Below are 20,000 nucleotides of genomic sequence, written 5' to 3'. Positions count from 1 at the left end.
AGCGATCTTTATTTTGCGGGTTGTTGATTTCCCCACTTTGATTTCTGTTGTCGCGTCTTTAAATGTCTCGTTGATGTACTGTATCATGTGGTCCGACACTCCAAGCCGTCGTAGCGCTCTTAGTACGGAACCCTGGTTTACGCTATCGAAAGCTTTCTGCAGATCTAGGCTGAGAATGTTGTAAGTTTTTCTGCTTTCGATGCGGTGACGTATATAGTGTTGTGTTATCACCGTGTTTGCCAGTGTTCCGTCGGCGTCAGTAAACCCGCGCTGGTGCATGTTGAGCGTAATGTTGTGCTTAATTCTTCGGGCTATGACTCTATGCATTAATCTCATCACCGAAGATGTTATCGTGATGGGCCGGTAGTTTCCCGGATCGAGTTTGTCTCCATCTTTGTGAATGAGGATGGTGCGTGAATTTCTCCATCGCTCAGGAAGACAAGTACGCAGATATATGGTGTTAAATAGTACAGCCAGTTCGTCATTATCAAAGCCCTTGACGGTATTGACGGTGATTCCGTCCGGACCCGGGGCGGACGGGTTCCAGCCACTTTTGGCCGCCAGGATCTCGTCAGGCGAGATATATAGCTCCGTGTTACTAGCAGGATCTTTGTAGTCCCGAATCTCCTCTTTGTCAGCAAACGATGGATTTTCTAATATTTTTGCGAAGTAGACCTCAACAGACTCCGCACTTGGAGACGCCTCCATTGCGTCGAGCGGTTTCCCCGCAAGGATATCGGTGGCCAAAGATGCGCGATTCGAGGCGTATAAGTCCTGCGCCTTTTTGTAGTTTTGGGCGCGAAGACCTCTGCCTGTAAATTGTTGCGCATATTGCCTAGTGTAGTTCGGCTTTTGCTTTTGACCCCGTTTTGCTCGAGTTTCAGTTTCAGTTATATTATTCTGTACATTGTTATTTACACTATTTACATTATTTATATTATTGGGCTTGTTGTTATTGTTACCCTTGTTGTTTGTGTTATTGGGCTTGTTGTTGTTGTTCCCCTTTTTATTTTTAAATTTTACATCCATCCATTCCGTAAGTTTATTTTGGAATTGATTGATGGGTTTGTACAGTGCGAATTTTGCCAGTTCTATGTTTAAAATGTTTCGGTTGGCGGGTGGTTTGCTTATCTCGTCCAGTATAAAGTTTTGGAGAAAAGCAATAATGCTGTTGGGCCCGTCCACTACATTTTGGCCAGTTCCTCCGGGAGTAAAAACTTCGGTAGCCTCCGTAGAGACATTAATATTCTGGCTAACGTCTGGGTTGTTGTTAGCGATCCCATTCGCAACACAGGACTGGACTCCGACTGTTGTTGGAGTTGCTGAAACTGGCGTATTTTGTTTCGGTCTTGACGCTGGTGGTAGAGGTGTGTCATCCTCGGTCTCGCGTTGTCTTTTCAGGCAGGGCCTAATCAGAACATCGGAGATGATATTTACAGGAGCCTTAGAGGCCTGTTGTTTATTTAATTCCGACCTGATGGTCGGCGCCCGTTTAGGTGTGTCTTGGGCGATGTCGTCGGAAAAGGTACATTTTCGCTTATTTGACTCAACAGAATCAGGTGATGGCGGCGTATAGTAAATCTCGTTTGCCGTGTTGTTCAAGCTCACATTCGCGGCTTTGGGAGACTCGGGAATACATATCTGGTTCTCCAGAACAGGCGCTTTAGGTATTATTGGCTGTGATTTTATGATGTCCTTGATGTTTATATTTTTATTGATGCTAGTTGCTGCGGCGGGCTGCGATGCGGATGGTTTTCTTACACAATCGGATGCGGAGGGAGCCAGAGCCTTTCTCTTCGAGCCCTTGACCCATGGCGAGATAGACATAGTAGCTTTTGCCTTCTCGTGGGCGAGCTGAAGGTATTCTTTGTATTCTGGCTTTTGCCGTCTGTGACGGATTTGATCCTTGGTTAGGCCTGTTGCGATAGCGATTTCGTTTAGGAAATAGTTGGACTTTTTATTAGCTTCCATTTCCGCTATTTTGGCTAACACTTCTGCCTCGCTAGGCTTTGCCTTTGTCTCCTCCTGCTCGAGGTAAGCATCTTTATGCGCCGCGCGCTCGTGACACCTTAATGCCAAGAATGACCCAAAAGCTCGACTGCAGAAGTTACAGTCCCTGCGGTCACGGGATCCGCACTCTTTTAGGTGCTTGAGCATACCACTTCGCGTCTGGTAGCTCTTTCCGCATTTTAAACAGCAATGCGTGGCTGCTGAGTTGGAGGCCCCTTGGGTCCCAGAATTTTCTCTTGGGCCCATTATGTCATTGGAAGGTTGAAGGGGACCCCCTGTATTTACCGTAGCCGGTGGCTCGGTCGTTTTATCCTCCATGAGGATTTGTGTTTCCAGCGCCTTCACACTAACACACAATTAGAACCCTGAACTTATGGCTGCTGTTGTGCCCAAGCGATCCCACTATCGCTTCAGTGGGTGGCCGAAATTATCTTGGCCAATTTGGTCCTTAGCCGCCAACGGACTTATGGCGTGGTGAACAAGCCCACGACTAATCGCCGTCAGTCGTTGCCCGCCCTTTACCACGTGGAGGTGGACCGCCTAAAGTTTCCGTGGAGGTACTGGGGACTTTGGTGTTACGCGTCTTGGTTGTGCCTTTGGCACTTGCCCCTTGCCACTGTATTGCCAGTTTGATCGCTAATACTTCTGCGAAATCTACACCCTAAATGAAACTTTAGAAGGGCGAAAGATTTATTCGCTTTGAAGAGGTCCAGGTTAAGAGAGTCATAGTTACTCCCGCCGTTTACCCGCGCTTGATTGAATTTCTTCACTTTGACATTCAGAGCACTGGGCAGAAATCACATTGCGTCAACATCACGTTAAGACCATCGCAATGCTTTGTTTTAATTAGACAGTCGGATTCCCCCGGTCCGTGCCAGTTCTGAGCTGATCGTTAAATAGCGGCCGAAGAGGACACCGACGAACCGAAATTCATCGGGCCTCGCAGCAAAGCGGTTCCGCAGGAGGCCAAGGCGCGGGACCGAGCTGGGATCAGGCCGAAACCGTCACCTCGCCCAGGCCCGGCTCGTCAACCAGTTCCTGCTTCCTCGCCAAGCCCGACACGCCCCGATCCTCAGAGCCAATCCTTATCCCGAAGTTACGGATCCAATTTGCCGACTTCCCTTACCTACATTATTCTATCGACTAGAGGCTCTTCACCTTGGAGACCTGCTGCGGATATGGGTACGAACTGGCGCGACGCCTCCACGTGGCCCTCTCCCGGATTTTCAAGGTCCGAGGGGAAGATCCGGACACCGCGGCAACTGCGGTGCTCTTCGCGTTCCAAACCATATCTCCCTGCTAGAGGATTCCATGGAACTCGAACGCTCATGCAGAAAAGAAAACTCTTCCCGGATCTCCCGACGGCGTCTCCGGGTCCTTTTGGGTTACCCCGACGAACTCTCTTGCGAGGGCCCGACTTTTTGACGGTTCCGCTGCCAGGTTCCGGAATAGGAACCGGATTCCCTTTCGCCCGATGGGTGTGAGCACGTATATGCGATAAGCACACAGACTCTTCGTAAAACGACTACACCGCATCAACATCGGCTTTCGCCTAGGGCTTAGGATCGACTGACTCGTGTGCAACGGCTGTTCACACGAAACCCTTCTCCACGTCAGTCCTCCAGGGCCTCGCTGGAGTATTTGCTACTACCACCAAGATCTGCACCGACGGCGGCTCCAGACGGCCTCACGGCCAGCCCTTCTGCGCACACCGCCGCGACCCTCCTACTCGTCAGGGCTTCATGATCGTCAATGACGATCGCACATGCCGCTGACGGTCGAGTATAAGCACGACGCTTCAGCGCCATCCATTTTCAGGGCTAGTAACTTCGGCAGGTGAGTTGTTACACACTCCTTGGCGGATTCCGACTTCCATGGCCACCGTCCTGCTGTCTTAAGTTACCAACGCCTTTCATGGTATCCCATAAGCGTCGATTTAGGCGCTTTAACTCGACGTTTGGTTCATCCCACAGCGCCAGTTCTGCTTACCAAAAATGGCCCACTTGGCACTCTGATCCGTGTCTCGCGGCTTCATCAATTCGAGCAAGCCGGAGATCTCACCCATTTAAAGTTTGAGAATAGGTTGAGGTCGTTTCGACCCCAATGCCTCTAATCATTCGCTTTACCGGATGAGACTCGTGCGCGACGAGCGCCAGCTATCCTGAGGGAAACTTCGGAGGGAACCAGCTACTAGATGGTTCGATTAGTCTTTCGCCCCTATACCCAGTTCCGACGATCGATTTGCACGTCAGAATCGCTACGGACCTCCATCAGGGTTTCCCCTGACTTCGTCCTGACCAGGCATAGTTCACCATCTTTCGGGTCCCAGCGTGTACGCTCTTGGTGCGCCTCTTCTCGCGATGAGAACGAGACGCCCCGGGAATGCTGAACGGTCGCTTTTAACGGCGAACCGCCCGTCTTCCCTCGGTCTTCGCAAGGAAGACCTTCACTTTCATTGCGCCTTTAGGTTTAGTGATTCCCAATGACTCGCGCACATGCTAGACTCCTTGGTCCGTGTTTCAAGACGGGTCCTGAAAGTACCCAAAGCTATAGCGTCGCAGATCGGTCGTGAGGTCTGTTCGAGAACATCAACGGCCAACAGTCACCAGAGGTCGGAATCGGCACTAGGTCCGATCGCCGACGCGTCTGGCGCGCTTGCCGAGAGTCGAACGCTCGCTAGAGCGGCCTCAAACCTTTCGTATACCGTCGAGCGAGTCAGCCGGAGCGTGCGAGTTCGTTAGTCGCGCCGAAACGCGACCGACGGGCTCCATCGCACGTCGTAGACTGACGCCCAACGGATCGCGACGTCCTACCAGAAGAAAAGTGCACGCGTTCGTCGCCGGTTCGACGAACGGAGGGTGCGCAAAACGCGAACGTTCCGCGTCACTCGACCGTCCGACGCCTGCGTCGAAACGCGAATGAATTTCTTCCTTCGACCTTTCGGGTTTCTCAGGTTTACCCCTAAACGGTTTCACGTACTCTTGAACTCTCTCTTCAAAGTGCTTTTCAACTTTCCCTCACGGTACTTGTTCGCTATCGGTCTCGTGGTCATATTTAGCCTTAGATGGAGTTTACCACCCACTTAGGGCTGCACTCTCAAGCAACCCGACTCTAAGGAGAGATCCTCTCGCTATCGGCAACGGTCGCTACGGGACTGGCACCCTCTATGGGCTATGGCCCCGTTCAAGAAGGACTTGGACGCGCCGCGCGATCTCGAGATAATGGACCCTCCCGAACACCACATTTCCCGGCGCCCGATGTCGGCCGCGGGATTCGGTGCTGGGCTCTTCCCTGTTCGCTCGCAGCTACTGAGGGAATCCTAGTTAGTTTCTTTTCCTCCGCTTAATAATATGCTTAAATTCAGCGGGTAGTCTCACCTGCTCTGAGGTCGAAAAAATAATATAATGTATTTTGGTGCGCCAAAATCGTTCGTACGCGTTTCGATCGCCAACGGACAAACTATCGCGTTCACACAAGACCGGACGAGCTTTTACAATCGAAGGCGACGCACTCCGATACCGCGTTTAAATCGTAGCATCGATCCGACGTCTTCTTCAACTCGTATCATAGAGATGATATCGGACACGACGATCGTTCCTACGTACGCGCTTCGGCAAAGCGTGCTAAGCCATTCCGCTCGTTCGTCATATAGTGTGTTGGATGTGTCGTCGGCGACGCGTACAAACGCGCGCTTTACGTTCGAAGCGATCGCTCGTCGGTTTAGCTAACGGAGGTCGTTTATTTCATCGTCCATCGCCGAAATCTACCGAGCGAGCTTTAAGATCGTCGAACCGCTATCGCGTTTTCGAACGTCGCACCTTATCGAACGCATCGCCTCATTATCGAGGCGTAGCGTCTCTTCGATTACGTGCGTCATACGTTCAACTCGCTCTGCGTGCGTTCGTCGTTTGTTGCGACGATCGAGCACCGAGCAGTCTTTAAAATAGACACGACCCTCAGCCAGGAGTGGTCCGGGAACAGAATCCGAGGACCGCAATGTGCGTTCGAATTGTCGATGTTCATGTGTCCTGCAGTTCACAAGTTGACGCGCAATTAGCTGCGTTCTTCATCGACCCACGAGCCAAGTGATCCACCGTTTAGGGTAATCTTTTAGAAAACGTTCGTTTTATAGCGACGAGTCGTCGTCGAGCGACGTGTATCGAAGCAAACGATTTACGGGTGACCATTGTTGGCAAAAAACGGACGCCTTTCGATACAGTTTCGTATACCGATTAAGCGCTCTTTCGTCGGACGTTTCTATCGCATATTAACGCCTGCCATATTATTCAAAAGGTAGGTGTTATTTTATTTATGCGTACGTCGCAAGAGCGCTACTTATCGGTAATAAAACACCGAAAGGCGCCCGCTTCGACGGAGAGACCGAACAGCGGTCCTTTAATCGTGCGCCGAAGCGTATCGACGGACGCGATCGTCTCGGGAGAGATTTTCTCTGCGTGCGGGCGTAAATCTTTAAACGTGCATACGCGCAGGAACTTTGATCGATCCGCACGGCCGCAGTACCCACACATACATAATCTCTCGTTTAGACCGAGTACGTTCGCGTTTTCAGAATTCCGTTAACGCTTGACGACGCTCTAGACCTCTCTTCTTCAAAGTCTCTCGTCGAAATGTTTAGACGTGTCGTTTCTTCACTCTATACGTTTGTCGTACACGTACGATACGTCGCGTACGTCATCGTCATTGTCGTCTTCTGTCTGTCTGTCTGTCACATTGCACTTCTACCAGCGAGGAGATGTGGCCACACTCTCTCGTCACACGTATTTCACTAACGGTGTCGAGTTTAGAGTGGTCATCTCTCTCGCATACGTACGAAGCGACGGACGACGACACTTGCGACGATGCAACGACAATGATTATGATGACGATAAACGTCGACGAACGTCGAACGACAACACAGAGGAAGCTCGTTTCACGTTGCGACGCTCGCAATCCGATCAACGATGCCTACACGTTTCGATCGCGTATATACCGCTCCGCAAAACCACAAAACGTCAACCAGTTCGATTGGCAACCGCATTCCACAGCGACGATCTTATCGACTCGTTATCGGCACATCAAAATAACGTGCGATTCTACGAGTTTAATTGTCGTCGACCGGAAACCGGACCTTCGATACGGACGTTCTTACAACGGTCGGAGCACGCGTTCGCGTGTTTTGGTCGACACCACACAGAATAATGCGAGCCGAAGCAGCTTAGTTCAAAATTTCAGAAGAGTCTAAGTGAGAGAGCTAGAGAAAGAGAGAAAGATAAATCGTTTCAATGCGATCGCAACAATACTCTCCCCTCCTCACCCCGAAGACTCTTCAAACGTGTAATTTAATCACACTGTAATGATCCTTCCGCAGGTTCACCTACGGAAACCTTGTTACGACTTTTACTTCCTCTAAATGATCAAGTTTGGTCATCTTCCCAGACACATCGACGACGCCGAAACGCCATCGCGTATCGGTCCGAAGACCTCACTAAATCATTCAATCGGTAGTAGCGACGGGCGGTGTGTACAAAGGGCAGGGACGTAATCAACGCGAGCTTATGACTCGCGCTTACTGGGAATTCCTCGTTCATGGGGAACAATTGCAAGCCCCAATCCCTAGCACGAAGGAGGTTCAGCGGGTTACCCGGGCCACTCGGCCAGGGAGGACACGCTGATTCCTTCAGTGTAGCGCGCGTGCGGCCCAGAACATCTAAGGGCATCACAGACCTGTTATTGCTCAATCTCGTGCGGCTAGAAGCCGCCTGTCCCTCTAAGAAGAAATGTTTGTACGCCGACAGTAAAAACCGAGCACGACAACGAAGCGAACCCCGAAGCCGGCCGGCCTTTAGGATGTCAAAATACGCCTAGTTAGCAGGCTAGAGTCTCGTTCGTTATCGGAATTAACCAGACAAATCGCTCCACCAACTAAGAACGGCCATGCACCACCACCCACCGAATCAAGAAAGAGCTCTCAATCTGTCAATCCTTCCGGTGTCCGGGCCTGGTGAGGTTTCCCGTGTTGAGTCAAATTAAGCCGCAGGCTCCACTCCTGGTGGTGCCCTTCCGTCAATTCCTTTAAGTTTCAGCTTTGCAACCATACTTCCCCCGGAACCCAAAAGCTTTGGTTTCCCGGAAGCTGCCCGCCGAGTCATCGGAGGAACGTCGGCGGATCGCTAGCTGGCATCGTTTAAAGTTAGAACTAGGGCGGTATCTGATCGCCTTCGAACCTCTAACTTTCGTTCTTGATCAATGAAAGCGTTTTTGGCAAATGCTTTCGCTTCTGTCCGTCTTGCGACGATCCAAGAATTTCACCTCTAACGTCGCAATACGAATGCCCCCATCCGTTCCTATTAATCATTACCTCGGGGTTCCGAAAACCAACAAAATAGAACCGAGGTCCTATTCCATTATTCCATGCACACAGTATTCAGGCGAAGTTTTAGCCTGCTTTAAGCACTCTAATTTGTTCAAAGTAAACGTGCCGGCCCACCTCGACACTCAATGAAGAGCACCGCGGCAGGATTGAGTTGGGCCGCCCTCGCGAGCTAAGCCCACCGGCAGGACGTCTCGCGACTCGCCAGTTAACACCGCGGACGATGAACCAGCGGCGCGAGACACAAATTCGACTACGAGCTTTTTAACCGCAACAACTTTAATATACGCTATTGGAGCTGGAATTACCGCGGCTGCTGGCACCAGACTTGCCCTCCAATTGATCCTCGTTAAAGGGTTTAGAGTGTACTCATTCCGATTACGGGGCCTCGGATGAGTCCCGTATCGTTATTTTTCGTCACTACCTCCCCGTGCCGGGAGTGGGTAATTTGCGCGCCTGCTGCCTTCCTTGGATGTGGTAGCCGTTTCTCAGGCTCCCTCTCCGGAATCGAACCCTGATTCCCCGTTACCCGTTACAACCATGGTAGGCGCAGAACCTACCATCGACAGTTGATAAGGCAGACATTTGAAAGATGCGTCGCCGGTGCTAGGACCGTGCGATCAGCGTAAAGTTATTCAGAGTCACCAAGTTGTACGATGACGAGCGAACCCGCCACCGATTGGTTTTGATCTAATAAAAGCACTCCTTCCGTCTCCGGTCGGAGCTCTGTTTGCATGTATTAGCTCTAGAATTACCACAGTTATCCAAGTAAGTGTGGGTACGATCTAAGGAACCATAACTGATTTAATGAGCCTTTCGCGGTTTCACCTTAATTTGGCTTGTACTGAGACATGCATGGCTTAATCTTTGAGACAAGCATATGACTACTGGCAGGATCAACCAGGGAGCTGTTCTTATCCATCGAAACGTTGCGCTAGAGCGAGCGAGCGATCGATCGTGCCGTCTCGTGCCGAGTCGTCGAGTCTGTGTTGTACCAGTCATATCGTATAAAGGATCGTCACAACAAGCTTATTCTTCTCTGTCAACCAACGACCTGCACGGGTGGTTTAAGACTAGATAGAAAAGAGATAGACGATCGACCATATAGACGATGGCGACAACGACGACGACTACGACAACAATAACAACAATGACGTCGCTCTGCTATTACTCGTGACATACGTTCGACGAACAGCGTCCCACTACTACGACAAATCATGACACGACAAAATTAAAGCGAGTTTTTAGAAAATAGTTTCTTACTCGCCTTTACACTTTGTCGTTAACGCCATATTATTATCGTAGTAGAGAAGACGTCGACAAAAAAGGAACGAAGCGTTCCTGGCGTGATTTGTGCGTCAAGAAGCGGATATGAACCGTTCGAGATGCCACGCTCGGTAAACATACGTCGCCTTTAAGTCGAAACTCTTTTGTAGTCGTATATATATTGGCGTCGTCTCGATACTAGCAATTTTAAGAGAAGGCGACAGACACGACGCATTATCATTATCGACATGTGTAACGTCGACGACAACTACTTAGAATACGACGACGTTTGTTCGATGCCTCGATTTTTATGTAATCGGTGGGTCATCGTCATCATCGCTACTTTCTAAGATCATCGTTATCGTCGTTTTATCGTTTGTCAACTACTTCTGCATCTTTGTGTGTCTGTATATGCGCTTCAACACTGCCAGAAATTATCGGTCGACACATCGAACATACGACTAGAGTTTTCGTCTTTTTTCGGTGATTATATACAATAATTCGTCGTTACGACTCCGTCAACAAACGCGTTTTTATTTACCGAATATGCAGCCCAGCCCTTTCGCTTCCGTATGTACGATACGCAGAAAGAGACGCTGCTTTCGGATACGCGTATTAACGTAAAACGTCGCTCGACATCTGACCTCACGACATTCTCTCGACCCTTCGCTAGATTGAAAGCGACACGGGAATCTCGAAAGATCGTTACGTCTATATTAAAAATATTCTCGCTCGGAACGTAGAGAGTTATCGCAAATGTTAAAGCACTCTTCCGGATTCTAAAAAAGAAAACGGCATTCGTGCTATGGTTTAATCGCATTTGGACCGTAACGCATACCACGCTCACCGAGTCCGCGATCTCGCTGTAGGAACTGTTCCGAAAATTCAGCGCGTCGGCTATCTCCCCAAAAAGCGAGAAGAAATACGTCCGCCGCATCGAAAAGAAACGGAACTCGGAAGGGGCTCGAGTAGTCTATATCGTCGACCAGTCACACGAAGAATCCGACGAACGAAACTTTTAATTCACATAATTAACAATCGCTATCGGAAATCAACGGACTTAGAGGACCCACTCGCTTCCAGGCGGGAGACCAGTCGCAGACCGGAAACTCCACGTTAAAGCGACCGGAGTTTATATCGCGACTCCGGCCGGAAGTCAGGCGCCTAACCCTTTCGATTGCACGTCCGGCCGTCTGGCTCGATCCGAACTATACCGTCGATGGGTAGTCTCGCTTCGGTCGATCGTCACATTTTTCGATCGATTTTCGGGTTATATGTTACTTAATCGATAAGGGGGCGTAAAAATAAAGGGTTGTAAAAACGATTATTAACGGAACGTAAAAAGGTAAGGGCACGTATATTGTTATCACGTCCAATCTCCAAAAAAGCAGATAAGGATAGGATCGTAAAAAGGTAAGGGGACGTATATTGTTATCACGTCCAATCTCCAAAAAAGCAGATAAGTAACGTATCGTAAAAAGGTAAGGGCACGTATATTGTTATCACATCCAATCTCCAAAAAAGCAGATAAGTAACGTATCGTAAAAAGGTAAGGGCACGTATATTGTTATCACGTCCAATCTCCAAAAAAGCAGATAAGGATAGGATCGTAAAAAGGTAAGGGGACGTATATTGTTATCACGTCCAATCTCCAAAAAAGCAGATAAGTAACGTATCGTAAAAAGGTAAGGGCACGTATATTGTGATCACGTCCAATCTCCAAAAAAGCAGATAAGTAACGTATCGTAAAAAGGTAAGGGCACGTATATTGTTATCACGTCCAATCTCCAAAAAAGCAGATAAGGATAGGATCGTAAAAAGGTAAGGGCACGTATATTGTTATCACGTCCAATCTCCAAAAAAGCAGATAAGTAACGTATCGTAAAAAGGTAAGGGCACGTATATTGTTATCACGTCCAATCTCCAAAAAAGCAGATAAGTAACGTATCGTAAAAAGGTAAGGGCACGTATATTGTTATCACGTCCAATCTCCAAAAAAGCAGATAAGGATAGGATCGTAAAAAGGTAAGGGCACGTATATTGTTATCACGTCCAATCTCCAAAAAAGCAGATAAGTAACGTATCGTAAAAAGGTAAGGGCACGTATATTGTTATCACGTCCAATCTCCAAAAAAGCAGATAAGTAACGTATCGTAAAAAGGTAAGGGCACGTATATTGTTATCACGTCCAATCTCCAAAAAAGCAGATAAGGATAGGATCGTAAAAAGGTAAAGGGCACGTATATTTTTATCACGTCCAATTACCACATAAACAGATAAGAAACGGATCGTAAAAAGGTGTGATACCGCGTCTCCGGCCGATAAAAAAACGAAGGGTTACGGAACGGAGAAGTGCACACGGAAGTGATACCGCGTCTCCGGCCGGTAATCAGTCGCCAAACTTTTTTAACTTTTACTAAAGGCAAGAACTCGTAATGTAATACATTACGTATATCGTTGATGTAACATTCGATTATTGTTGAACAATGTCAATTGTGATGGTAAACGGCGGGACTAGCTATGATTCTCTTAATAGCATCACACGATAATAAAGCAAAACATGTAATTGTAACTAACATTGATTAAGCCTTTAATAAATTTTAAATCTAACGTATTAATCTTTCGCTTTTTCAAACTTGTGGTTCTGAAAAGAACCTTTTGTTATATGAGTCGTAGACTCCAGTAGCCGATATGTACCTGATAACATAGTATGTACGACGAGATCTGCGACACGTATCGGACGTAGCAGTTGCATTCTTGCAGCCGAAAACCAACCACGGCGTCAACCACGACAAATTACTTCTTCTTTTTGGGTGAAGTCGTTTTTTTCGCCTTGGCAGCGGCAGTAGACTTTGCGGTTTTTGGTTTGGGAGCTTTCGGTTTTTTGGTCGGTCCAGCTTTGTTTGATTTCTTCGCCTTGGAAGGAGATTTCTTCGGCGTAGTAGCGGTCACGGTAACGGTTGCAACTTGGGCGGCAGTTTTCTTAGCCGCTGCTTTCTTTTCGGACGGAGCGGCACGACTTTTCGTCGTAGTAGTCGAAACTGCTACGGCGGCGGTTTTCTTTTCAGCTCCAGCGGCGGCGGCGGCGGCAGCAGCAGCAGATTTTTTCGTCCTAACAACCGTTTTTGATTTCACTTTTTCACTGATCGGTTTCGAAGGCGATTTTTTACTAGCCGCCTTTTTCGTAACTTTTTTCTTTTCTGCGCTAGCAGGTTGTTTTGCCGATCCCGAACCGACAGCGGACAATTTAAACGATCCCGACGCTCCCTTACCTTTCGTTTGCACTAGCGCACCGTTCGCTACGGCCGCTTTCAGATATTTTTTGATAAATGGGGCTACTTTTTCCGCGTCCACTTTATAGTTGGCAGCTATGTATTTCTTGATGGCCTGCAGTGATGATCCACCACGCTCTTTCAATCCCTTGATAGCGTTCGTTACCATTTCTGAAGTCGGAGGATGGCTCGGCTTCGAACGGGGATTTTTCGTTTTTTTTTTCCTTTTTTCGACGGCGAACTAGCCGGCGGAGTGGATGCTACAGGCGCTGCGTCGTTATCGGCCATGATACGAACGAATAAAAAAACACTCGATATAGAAAAAACACAAAACAAACACAGACCGACGATCGTACGTGCTAAAGACAATGGTTTACTGCGAAATGAGAGAGAAAAATGTTTGCGTCGACTTTTGTTTAGGGGTCGTGCGGAGTACGGAACGGTGCGCCTCCGTCAGCCGACACGGTTCGACGTCGTTTATGCCGCCTGTATGTTACTCAAGTTGGTTTCTAGTCGATTATTTTAATATAGAAAAACGCATTTTTCACTTAATCGTCGTTCGAAAACTTTTCCAAAACTATAAGCTACAAGATAGGCGGGCTCTGTACTATGTCCGATTACGATATTAATGTAAAATATCGCTTGGAAAGTGACCAGTCTCGCTATTCCTAAACACTTTCGTACTTTACTTGAACAAAAATATAATAAAATAAACGTTTATTGACGTTTTTTAGCCATTAATAAGTGCAATCGTTCATATTCTCACGTGCAAAACGAACGCAAACGTAGTAGTATACGCCTTAATTGAAAAAAAAATGTTTAACCGGTCGCATGTCGCCACAGAATTTGCACCGTCAAAACTAACTCGAGTTTCGGTTCAACATTGTCTTTTTCGTTATGATTTTTCTTCTATACCTACGCAACGCAATAAACGTATAGAAACGATATATTATATTTATCCGTTTCGGTCGGGCAGAAAATTTACAAATGTACGCGGCTTCCTTTTGCCATTTAATATCGTAATATGCTATTATTAAGTAACCAATTGATTTTGTTCGTTTTCTAACACAAAACGCAAAAGAAAAAAAAAACCTTTCCAACAAAGTAGGTAGGTATGTGTACACTCATTGAACGTTTGCCAACTAAAAACACGAAGGAAAAACAAAAACAATCACACAAGTGGTCAGGAGGTGGTAGGTATGTACCTTAAGTAACCGATTTTGTTCGTTTTCTAACACAAAACGCAAAAGAAAAAAAAAAACCTTTCCAACAAAGTAGGTAGGTATGTGTATACTCATTGAACGTTTGCCAACTAAAAACACGAAGGAAAAACAAAAACAATCACACAAGTGGTCAGGAGGTGGTAGGTATGTACCTTAAGTAACCGATTTTGTTCGTTTTCTAACACAAAACGCAAAAGAAAAAAAAAACCTTTCCAACAAAGTAGGTAGGTATGTGTATACTCATTGATCGTTTGCCAACTAAAAACACGAAGGAAAAACAAAAACAATCAATCACACAACATAAGGGGTCAGGAGGTGGTAGGTATGTACCTTAAGTAACCGATTTTGTTCGTTTTCTTACACAAAACTTGAACAAAACCATAAGCAACCCCACACAACAAAGGTATGTACCTCAAGTAAAACGATGTTTCTTTTTTTTTAAGGTTTGTGGTTCTTAAAAGAACCGATTTTTTTTTTTGCAATCAGCACGGCAGAGACGTCATTATCATGCATGGGCATTAATTAATTATCAAAAATAACAGTTTATTTAACCTCCAAAACCGTACAGAGTACGTCCCTGTCGTTTTAAAGCGTAAACGACGTCCATAGCGGTGACAGTTTTCCTTTTGGCGTGTTCAGTGTAGGTGACCGCATCTCTGATCACGTTTTCCAAGAAAACTTTTAGCACACCACGAGTTTCCTCGTAAATCAAACCTGATATACGTTTTACTCCACCACGTCGAGCCAATCGTCTAATAGCTGGCTTCGTAATACCTTGGATGTTATCACGAAGAACTTTACGATGACGTTTTGCGCCACCTTTACCCAATCCTTTTCCTCCTTTACCACGTCCAGTCATTTTGTAAAGCTTTTAATAATACTCTTACACACACAAAAACACAAAAAACACCAATGGACACGACAACGACGAGCACGTTACTGCAACAAGGTACGCCGAGAACTGATCGAGAACTCCGACGTCGACCCGGTTTTGTTTCCTTCGCTAAGCTCCGCCCCCTTTGTACTGTTTCGACCAATCGGCGCCAGAGCCGACCCAACAAAACCGGAGCTCGATATCTCGACGCGTCAGACAGTGCCTAATCGCGTTCGAGTGCGTATCGTTAGTGATTTATCTAAAATAACAATAAAATGGCCCGTACAAAGCAGACCGCGCGTAAATCTACTGGAGGAAAGGCTCCAAGGAAACAACTGGCCACTAAGGCGGCCCGAAAAAGTGCTCCCGCTACGGGTGGCGTGAAAAAACCTCATCGTTACAGGCCCGGAACCGTAGCTCTGCGTGAAATTCGTCGCTACCAGAAGAGTACCGAATTGTTAATCAGGAAATTACCATTTCAACGTCTAGTCAGAGAAATCGCCCAGGATTTCAAGACCGACTTGCGATTCCAAAGTTCCGCCGTAATGGCACTGCAAGAAGCGAGCGAAGCTTATCTCGTCGGTTTATTCGAAGACACTAACCTTTGCGCCATTCACGCCAAAAGGGTGACCATCATGCCGAAGGACATCCAATTGGCACGACGCATCAGAGGTGAACGAGCTTAAATTTGAACGAGACACCTTCCAAAACCCGTAACGACGATTTATTGACGTGAACAAACGACAACAAAAAAAAAAACGGTTCTTTTAAGAACCACAACATACTTGACGTGATTGAAAGTCGTTTTTACAATCTTATTTCTACCAATTTATTTTATTATAACACTTTTTGTTGTGGTACAGTGTGTATAGGTATATAGGTATACTAATTAAGTACAAGTAGGATCACAGTGGTGTGTATTGTATCAAAGCTGAGAGATAATACATACTCAGATAGGTTAGTTTTTTACTATCCCATCCTTATCTGCTTTTTTGGAGATTGGACACGATAACAATATACGTGCCCTTACCTTTTTTTACGATCCGTTACTTATCAGCTCTTTTGGATATTGGACATGATAACAATATACGTGCCCTTACCTTTTTACGATCCTATCCTTATCTGCTTTTTTGGAGATTGGACACGATAACAATATACGTGCCCTTACCTTTTTTTACGATCCGTTACTTATCAGCTCTTTTGGAGATTGGACATGATAACAATATACGTGCCCTTACCTTTTTACGATCCTATCCTTATCTGCTTTTTTGGAGATTGGACGTGATAACAATATACGTGCCCTTACCTTTTTACGATCCGTTACTTATCTGCTTTTTTGGTAATTGGACGTGATAACAATATACGTGCCCTTACCTTTTTACGATCCGTTACTTATCGTGACGTGATTGAAAGTCGTTTTTACAATCTTATTTCTACCAATATCAGTAGAAATTGCACTCGGTGCGGGTTTTATTTAGATACTGACTGAATTCACTATTTCTCAGTCGGTGAAATAAATCGATTTATGATCATTCCGACAAAGTTCGAAAAACGTGACTTTATAAAATATCAGTATCTTACGCCGATAAGCACGTTTTGACCTATATTTCTTATCTAGATCGGAAAAGACCGATAAGCACGTTTTGATCGATATTTCTTGTCTAGATCGGAAAAGACCGAAAAGCACGTTTTGACCAATATTTGTTATCTAGATCGAAAAACACCGATAAGCACGTTTTGACCGATATTTCTTATCTAACAGAATAGGTCGTATATAAACGAAATTCTTTTTTTTTAGTTCAACATTTTTGTGGCTCTGAGAAGAGCCGATTTTGTTGTTGGTTTTTTTTTTTAATACAGGATAGTGTACCTACGGTCGAAAAACTATTTACTTGGAGCTAGTGTATTTCGTGACGGCTTTTGTTCCTTCACTGACTGCGTGTTTGGCTAACTCACCGGGCAATAACAGCCTGACGGCAGTCTGAATTTCTCTGCTCGTGATGGTCGATCTTTTGTTGTAGTGGGCCAATCGAGAAGCTTCAGCAGCAATCCGTTCGAAAATATCGTTGACGAACGAGTTCATAATGGACATGGCTTTACTCGAAATTCCAGTGTCGGGATGTACTTGTTTCAATACCTTGTAAATGTAGATAGCGTAGCTTTCCTTCCTCCTGCGCTTTTTCTTTTTGTCGCTTTTCGAAATGTTTTTCTGGGCCTTGCCGGCCTTCTTTGCTGCTTTACCGCTAGTTTTCGGTGGCATGGTTCTTTTTACTAGTGACGAATCACAAACAGACAAACAAAACTCACAAAAATTGACAAAACAACACACGACACGACAAGACGCTCGAATACAGACTGAACGTGAACGGGTCTGGCGGCCGCCTTTTAACTGACGAGCGAGTCTGTTTACAAGCTCCGCCCACTCGGTTTTGTCGAACGGAGCGACGTGATTGGTCCGCCGCTTAGTATAAATATAGGCCAGTCGGGGACGACGGTATCAGTCTCGTACGTGCACTAGAAGGCAACGTTTACGTTTTTTTTGTGTCAAATCGAAAAAAAAAAACAGTTTTTAACTATGTCCGGACGCGGTAAAGGTGGTAAAGTAAAGGGAAAGGCAAAGTCGCGTTCAAGTCGTGCGGGACTTCAGTTTCCGGTGGGACGTATTCATCGTTTGCTACGTAAGGGAAACTACGCCGAAAGAGTCGGAGCGGGAGCACCGGTGTATTTAGCGGCCGTCATGGAATATTTAGCCGCCGAAGTTCTCGAGTTGGCTGGAAACGCAGCAAGAGACAACAAAAAAACCAGAATAATTCCCCGACATTTGCAATTGGCGATCCGTAATGACGAAGAGTTGAACAAACTGTTATCGGGTGTGACAATAGCTCAGGGTGGTGTTCTTCCAAACATCCAAGCCGTTTTGTTGCCCAAGAAAACTGACAGCAAGACCAAGTAAGGTAATAACGGTTAGTTATTCAGTTATGTGAAAAAAATAAATAAACAACGGTCCTTTTAAGGACCACAACTTGTTTAGAAATTTGGAAATTCGTTTATTTGCTTATTTATCACACACAGACAACGTTATATTTTGGTACTTTTGAAAATGTCACGTGACATTGAAAAATACATATATATAAGCTACCAGAGTCGGACTTCGATAGTTTTACGGTGAAATCAGGTCAAGGTCATAACTGTTCGATGAGGAAAGATAGAAGTTGTCATTAGCATTAATAATCCGGCGCTTTTGCCATTTTTTTGCAAATGTTAGTGGATATTTCACCCGTCAATAGGGAACAAGAGTTGGACTTCGACGGTCGATATTTCGATAGTTTTACGGTGAAATCAGGTCAAGGTCATAACTGTTCGATGAGGAAAGATAGAAGTTGTCATTAGCATTAATAATCCGGCGCTTTTGCCATTTTTTTGCAAATGTTAGTGGATATTTCACCCGTCAATAGGGAACAAGAGTTGGACTTCGACGGTCGATATTTCGATTGTTTTACGGTGAAATCAGGTCAAGGTCACAACTGTTCGATGAGGAAAAATAGAAATTGTCATTAGCAATGATAATCCGGCGCTTTCGCCATTTTTTTGCAAATGTTAGTGGATATTTCACCCGTCAATAGGGAACAAGAGTTGGACTTCGACGGTCGATATTTCGATTGTTTTACGGTGAAATCAGGTCAAGGTCACAACTGTTCGATGAGGAAAAATAGAAATTGTCATTAGCAATGATAATCCGGCGCTTTCGCCATTTTTTTTTGCAAATGTTAGTGGATATTTCACCCGTCAATAGGGAACAAGAGTTGGACTTCGACGGTCGATATTTCGATTGTTTTACGGTGAAATCAGGTCAAGGTCATAATTGTTCGATGAGGAAAGATAGAAGTTGTCATTAGCAATAATAATCCGGCGCTTTCGCCAATTTTTTGCAAATGTTAGTGGATATTTCACCCGTCAATAGGGAACAAGAGTTGGACTTCGACGGTCGATATTTCGATTGTTTTACGGTGAAATCAGGTCAAGGTCATAACTGTTCGATGAGGAAAGATAGAAGTTGACATTAGCAATGATAATCCGGCGCTTTCGCCATTTTTTCGAAATATTCGTAGTTTTACAGTGTAATCAGTTAGTTCAAGGTCACAAATTTTCGTGATGGTAAGGTAGAATTATTGGTCATTAGCAACGATTATTTGGCGCCTTCGCCATTTTGTCAAGAATACAATGTATTTCGACTTTGAAAACGAGTGGTAAAAAAGGCGAACGATGAGAGAGACGTATTTTCTTTCTCAGCGTTCGCCATTTTGTCAAGAATACCATGTATTTCGACTTTGAAAACGAGTGGTAAAAAAGGCGAACGACGGAAAAGACACAATCGGGTCTTTATCCGCGTTCGCCATTTTGTCAACAATTTGCCATTATGGGGTCCAAAAAGTCCTAGAAAAAAAAGTCTAGAAAAAAAAGTCTAGAAAAAAAAGTCTAGAAAAAAAAGTCTAGAAAAAAAAGTCTAGAAAAAAAAGTCTAGAAAAAAAAGTCTAGAAAAAAAAGTCTAGAAAAAAAAGTCTAGAAAAAAAAGTCTAGAAAAAAAAGTCTAGAAAAAAAGAGTATTTTAGCACGATTTTTCAGAGCGATTACCCTACCTCTCCTACTCCTTATTCTCATTTCTCACGCTTTCCTTCATACTCCCTCTTCACCTTTCTTCTTCCTACACTCCCTCTCTATTACTACTCTACTCTCACCTTACTCCATCCTATACTCACGCCAATACACTCCTACACCCTCTTCTACTTTCATCTACATTCCCCTATGCCCTCGCCAGTTTTCACATGTACCACTCTGCCTAAAGTACATGTTACCGCTACTGACCGTGAGTATATATACTACTAGTATGCACTCTTCAGTACTAGTATCTCGCACTAGCGCTTCTATTTAAATACATCCACCCGTACTTTATCCAATTTACATACTTGTGTGTATATAACATAATT

General features: G+C 45.6%; 5 protein-coding genes, 2 non-coding genes and 1 pseudogene across 7 annotated transcripts; 2 read left to right on the top strand and 6 right to left on the bottom strand.

Moving 5' to 3' along the window:
• The window catches only part of LOC145739926 (large subunit ribosomal RNA), an 8,879-nt pseudogene extending 3,478 nt beyond the window's left edge, over positions 1-5,401 (bottom strand).
• Positions 5,402-5,960: 559 nt separating this feature from the next.
• On the bottom strand, positions 5,961-6,115 carry LOC145739928 (5.8S ribosomal RNA). Its single transcript, XR_014181279.1, has one exon. It is a non-coding gene; the product is annotated as a 5.8S ribosomal RNA (ribosomal RNA).
• A 1,246-nt stretch (positions 6,116-7,361) lies between these two features.
• On the bottom strand, positions 7,362-9,287 carry LOC145739921 (small subunit ribosomal RNA). The gene has a single exon (XR_014181273.1). It is a non-coding gene; the product is annotated as a small subunit ribosomal RNA (ribosomal RNA).
• A 2,995-nt stretch (positions 9,288-12,282) lies between these two features.
• Positions 12,283-13,320, bottom strand: LOC145739902 (uncharacterized). The gene is given in 2 exon segments (XM_081995245.1): positions 12,283-13,132; positions 13,135-13,320. Coding segments are annotated over 2 exon segments (762 nt in total). The 5' UTR covers positions 13,207-13,320; the 3' UTR covers positions 12,283-12,442.
• A 1,265-nt stretch (positions 13,321-14,585) lies between these two features.
• On the bottom strand, positions 14,586-15,117 carry LOC145739911 (histone H4). Its single transcript, XM_081995254.1, has one exon. It carries the CDS (start codon positions 14,998-15,000, stop codon positions 14,689-14,691), a length of 312 nt encoding a protein of 103 aa, XP_081851380.1. The 5' UTR covers positions 15,001-15,117; the 3' UTR covers positions 14,586-14,688.
• Positions 15,118-15,213: 96 nt separating this feature from the next.
• On the top strand, positions 15,214-15,795 carry LOC145739903 (histone H3). The gene has a single exon (XM_081995246.1). The coding sequence runs from the start codon at positions 15,291-15,293 to the stop codon at positions 15,699-15,701; it is 411 nt and encodes a 136-aa protein (XP_081851372.1). The 5' UTR covers positions 15,214-15,290; the 3' UTR covers positions 15,702-15,795.
• Positions 15,796-16,820: 1,025 nt separating this feature from the next.
• Positions 16,821-17,389, bottom strand: LOC145739909 (histone H2B). The gene has a single exon (XM_081995251.1). It carries the CDS (start codon positions 17,273-17,275, stop codon positions 16,904-16,906), a length of 372 nt encoding a protein of 123 aa, XP_081851377.1. The 5' UTR covers positions 17,276-17,389; the 3' UTR covers positions 16,821-16,903.
• Positions 17,390-17,512: 123 nt separating this feature from the next.
• LOC145739907 (histone H2A) lies at positions 17,513-18,037 on the top strand. The gene has a single exon (XM_081995249.1). It carries the CDS (start codon positions 17,591-17,593, stop codon positions 17,966-17,968), a length of 378 nt encoding a protein of 125 aa, XP_081851375.1. The 5' UTR covers positions 17,513-17,590; the 3' UTR covers positions 17,969-18,037.
• The last annotated feature ends 1,963 nt before the right edge of the window (positions 18,038-20,000 follow it).

The sequence above is a fragment of the Ips typographus genome, unplaced genomic scaffold (assembly GCF_016097725.1).
Source record: "Ips typographus isolate SLU unplaced genomic scaffold, UJ_Ityp_2.0 IpsContig76, whole genome shotgun sequence".
Taxonomy (NCBI): domain Eukaryota; kingdom Metazoa; phylum Arthropoda; class Insecta; order Coleoptera; family Curculionidae; genus Ips; species Ips typographus.
Note: the sequence above shows the minus strand (reverse complement) of the source record. Positions and strands in the feature narration are given on the sequence as shown.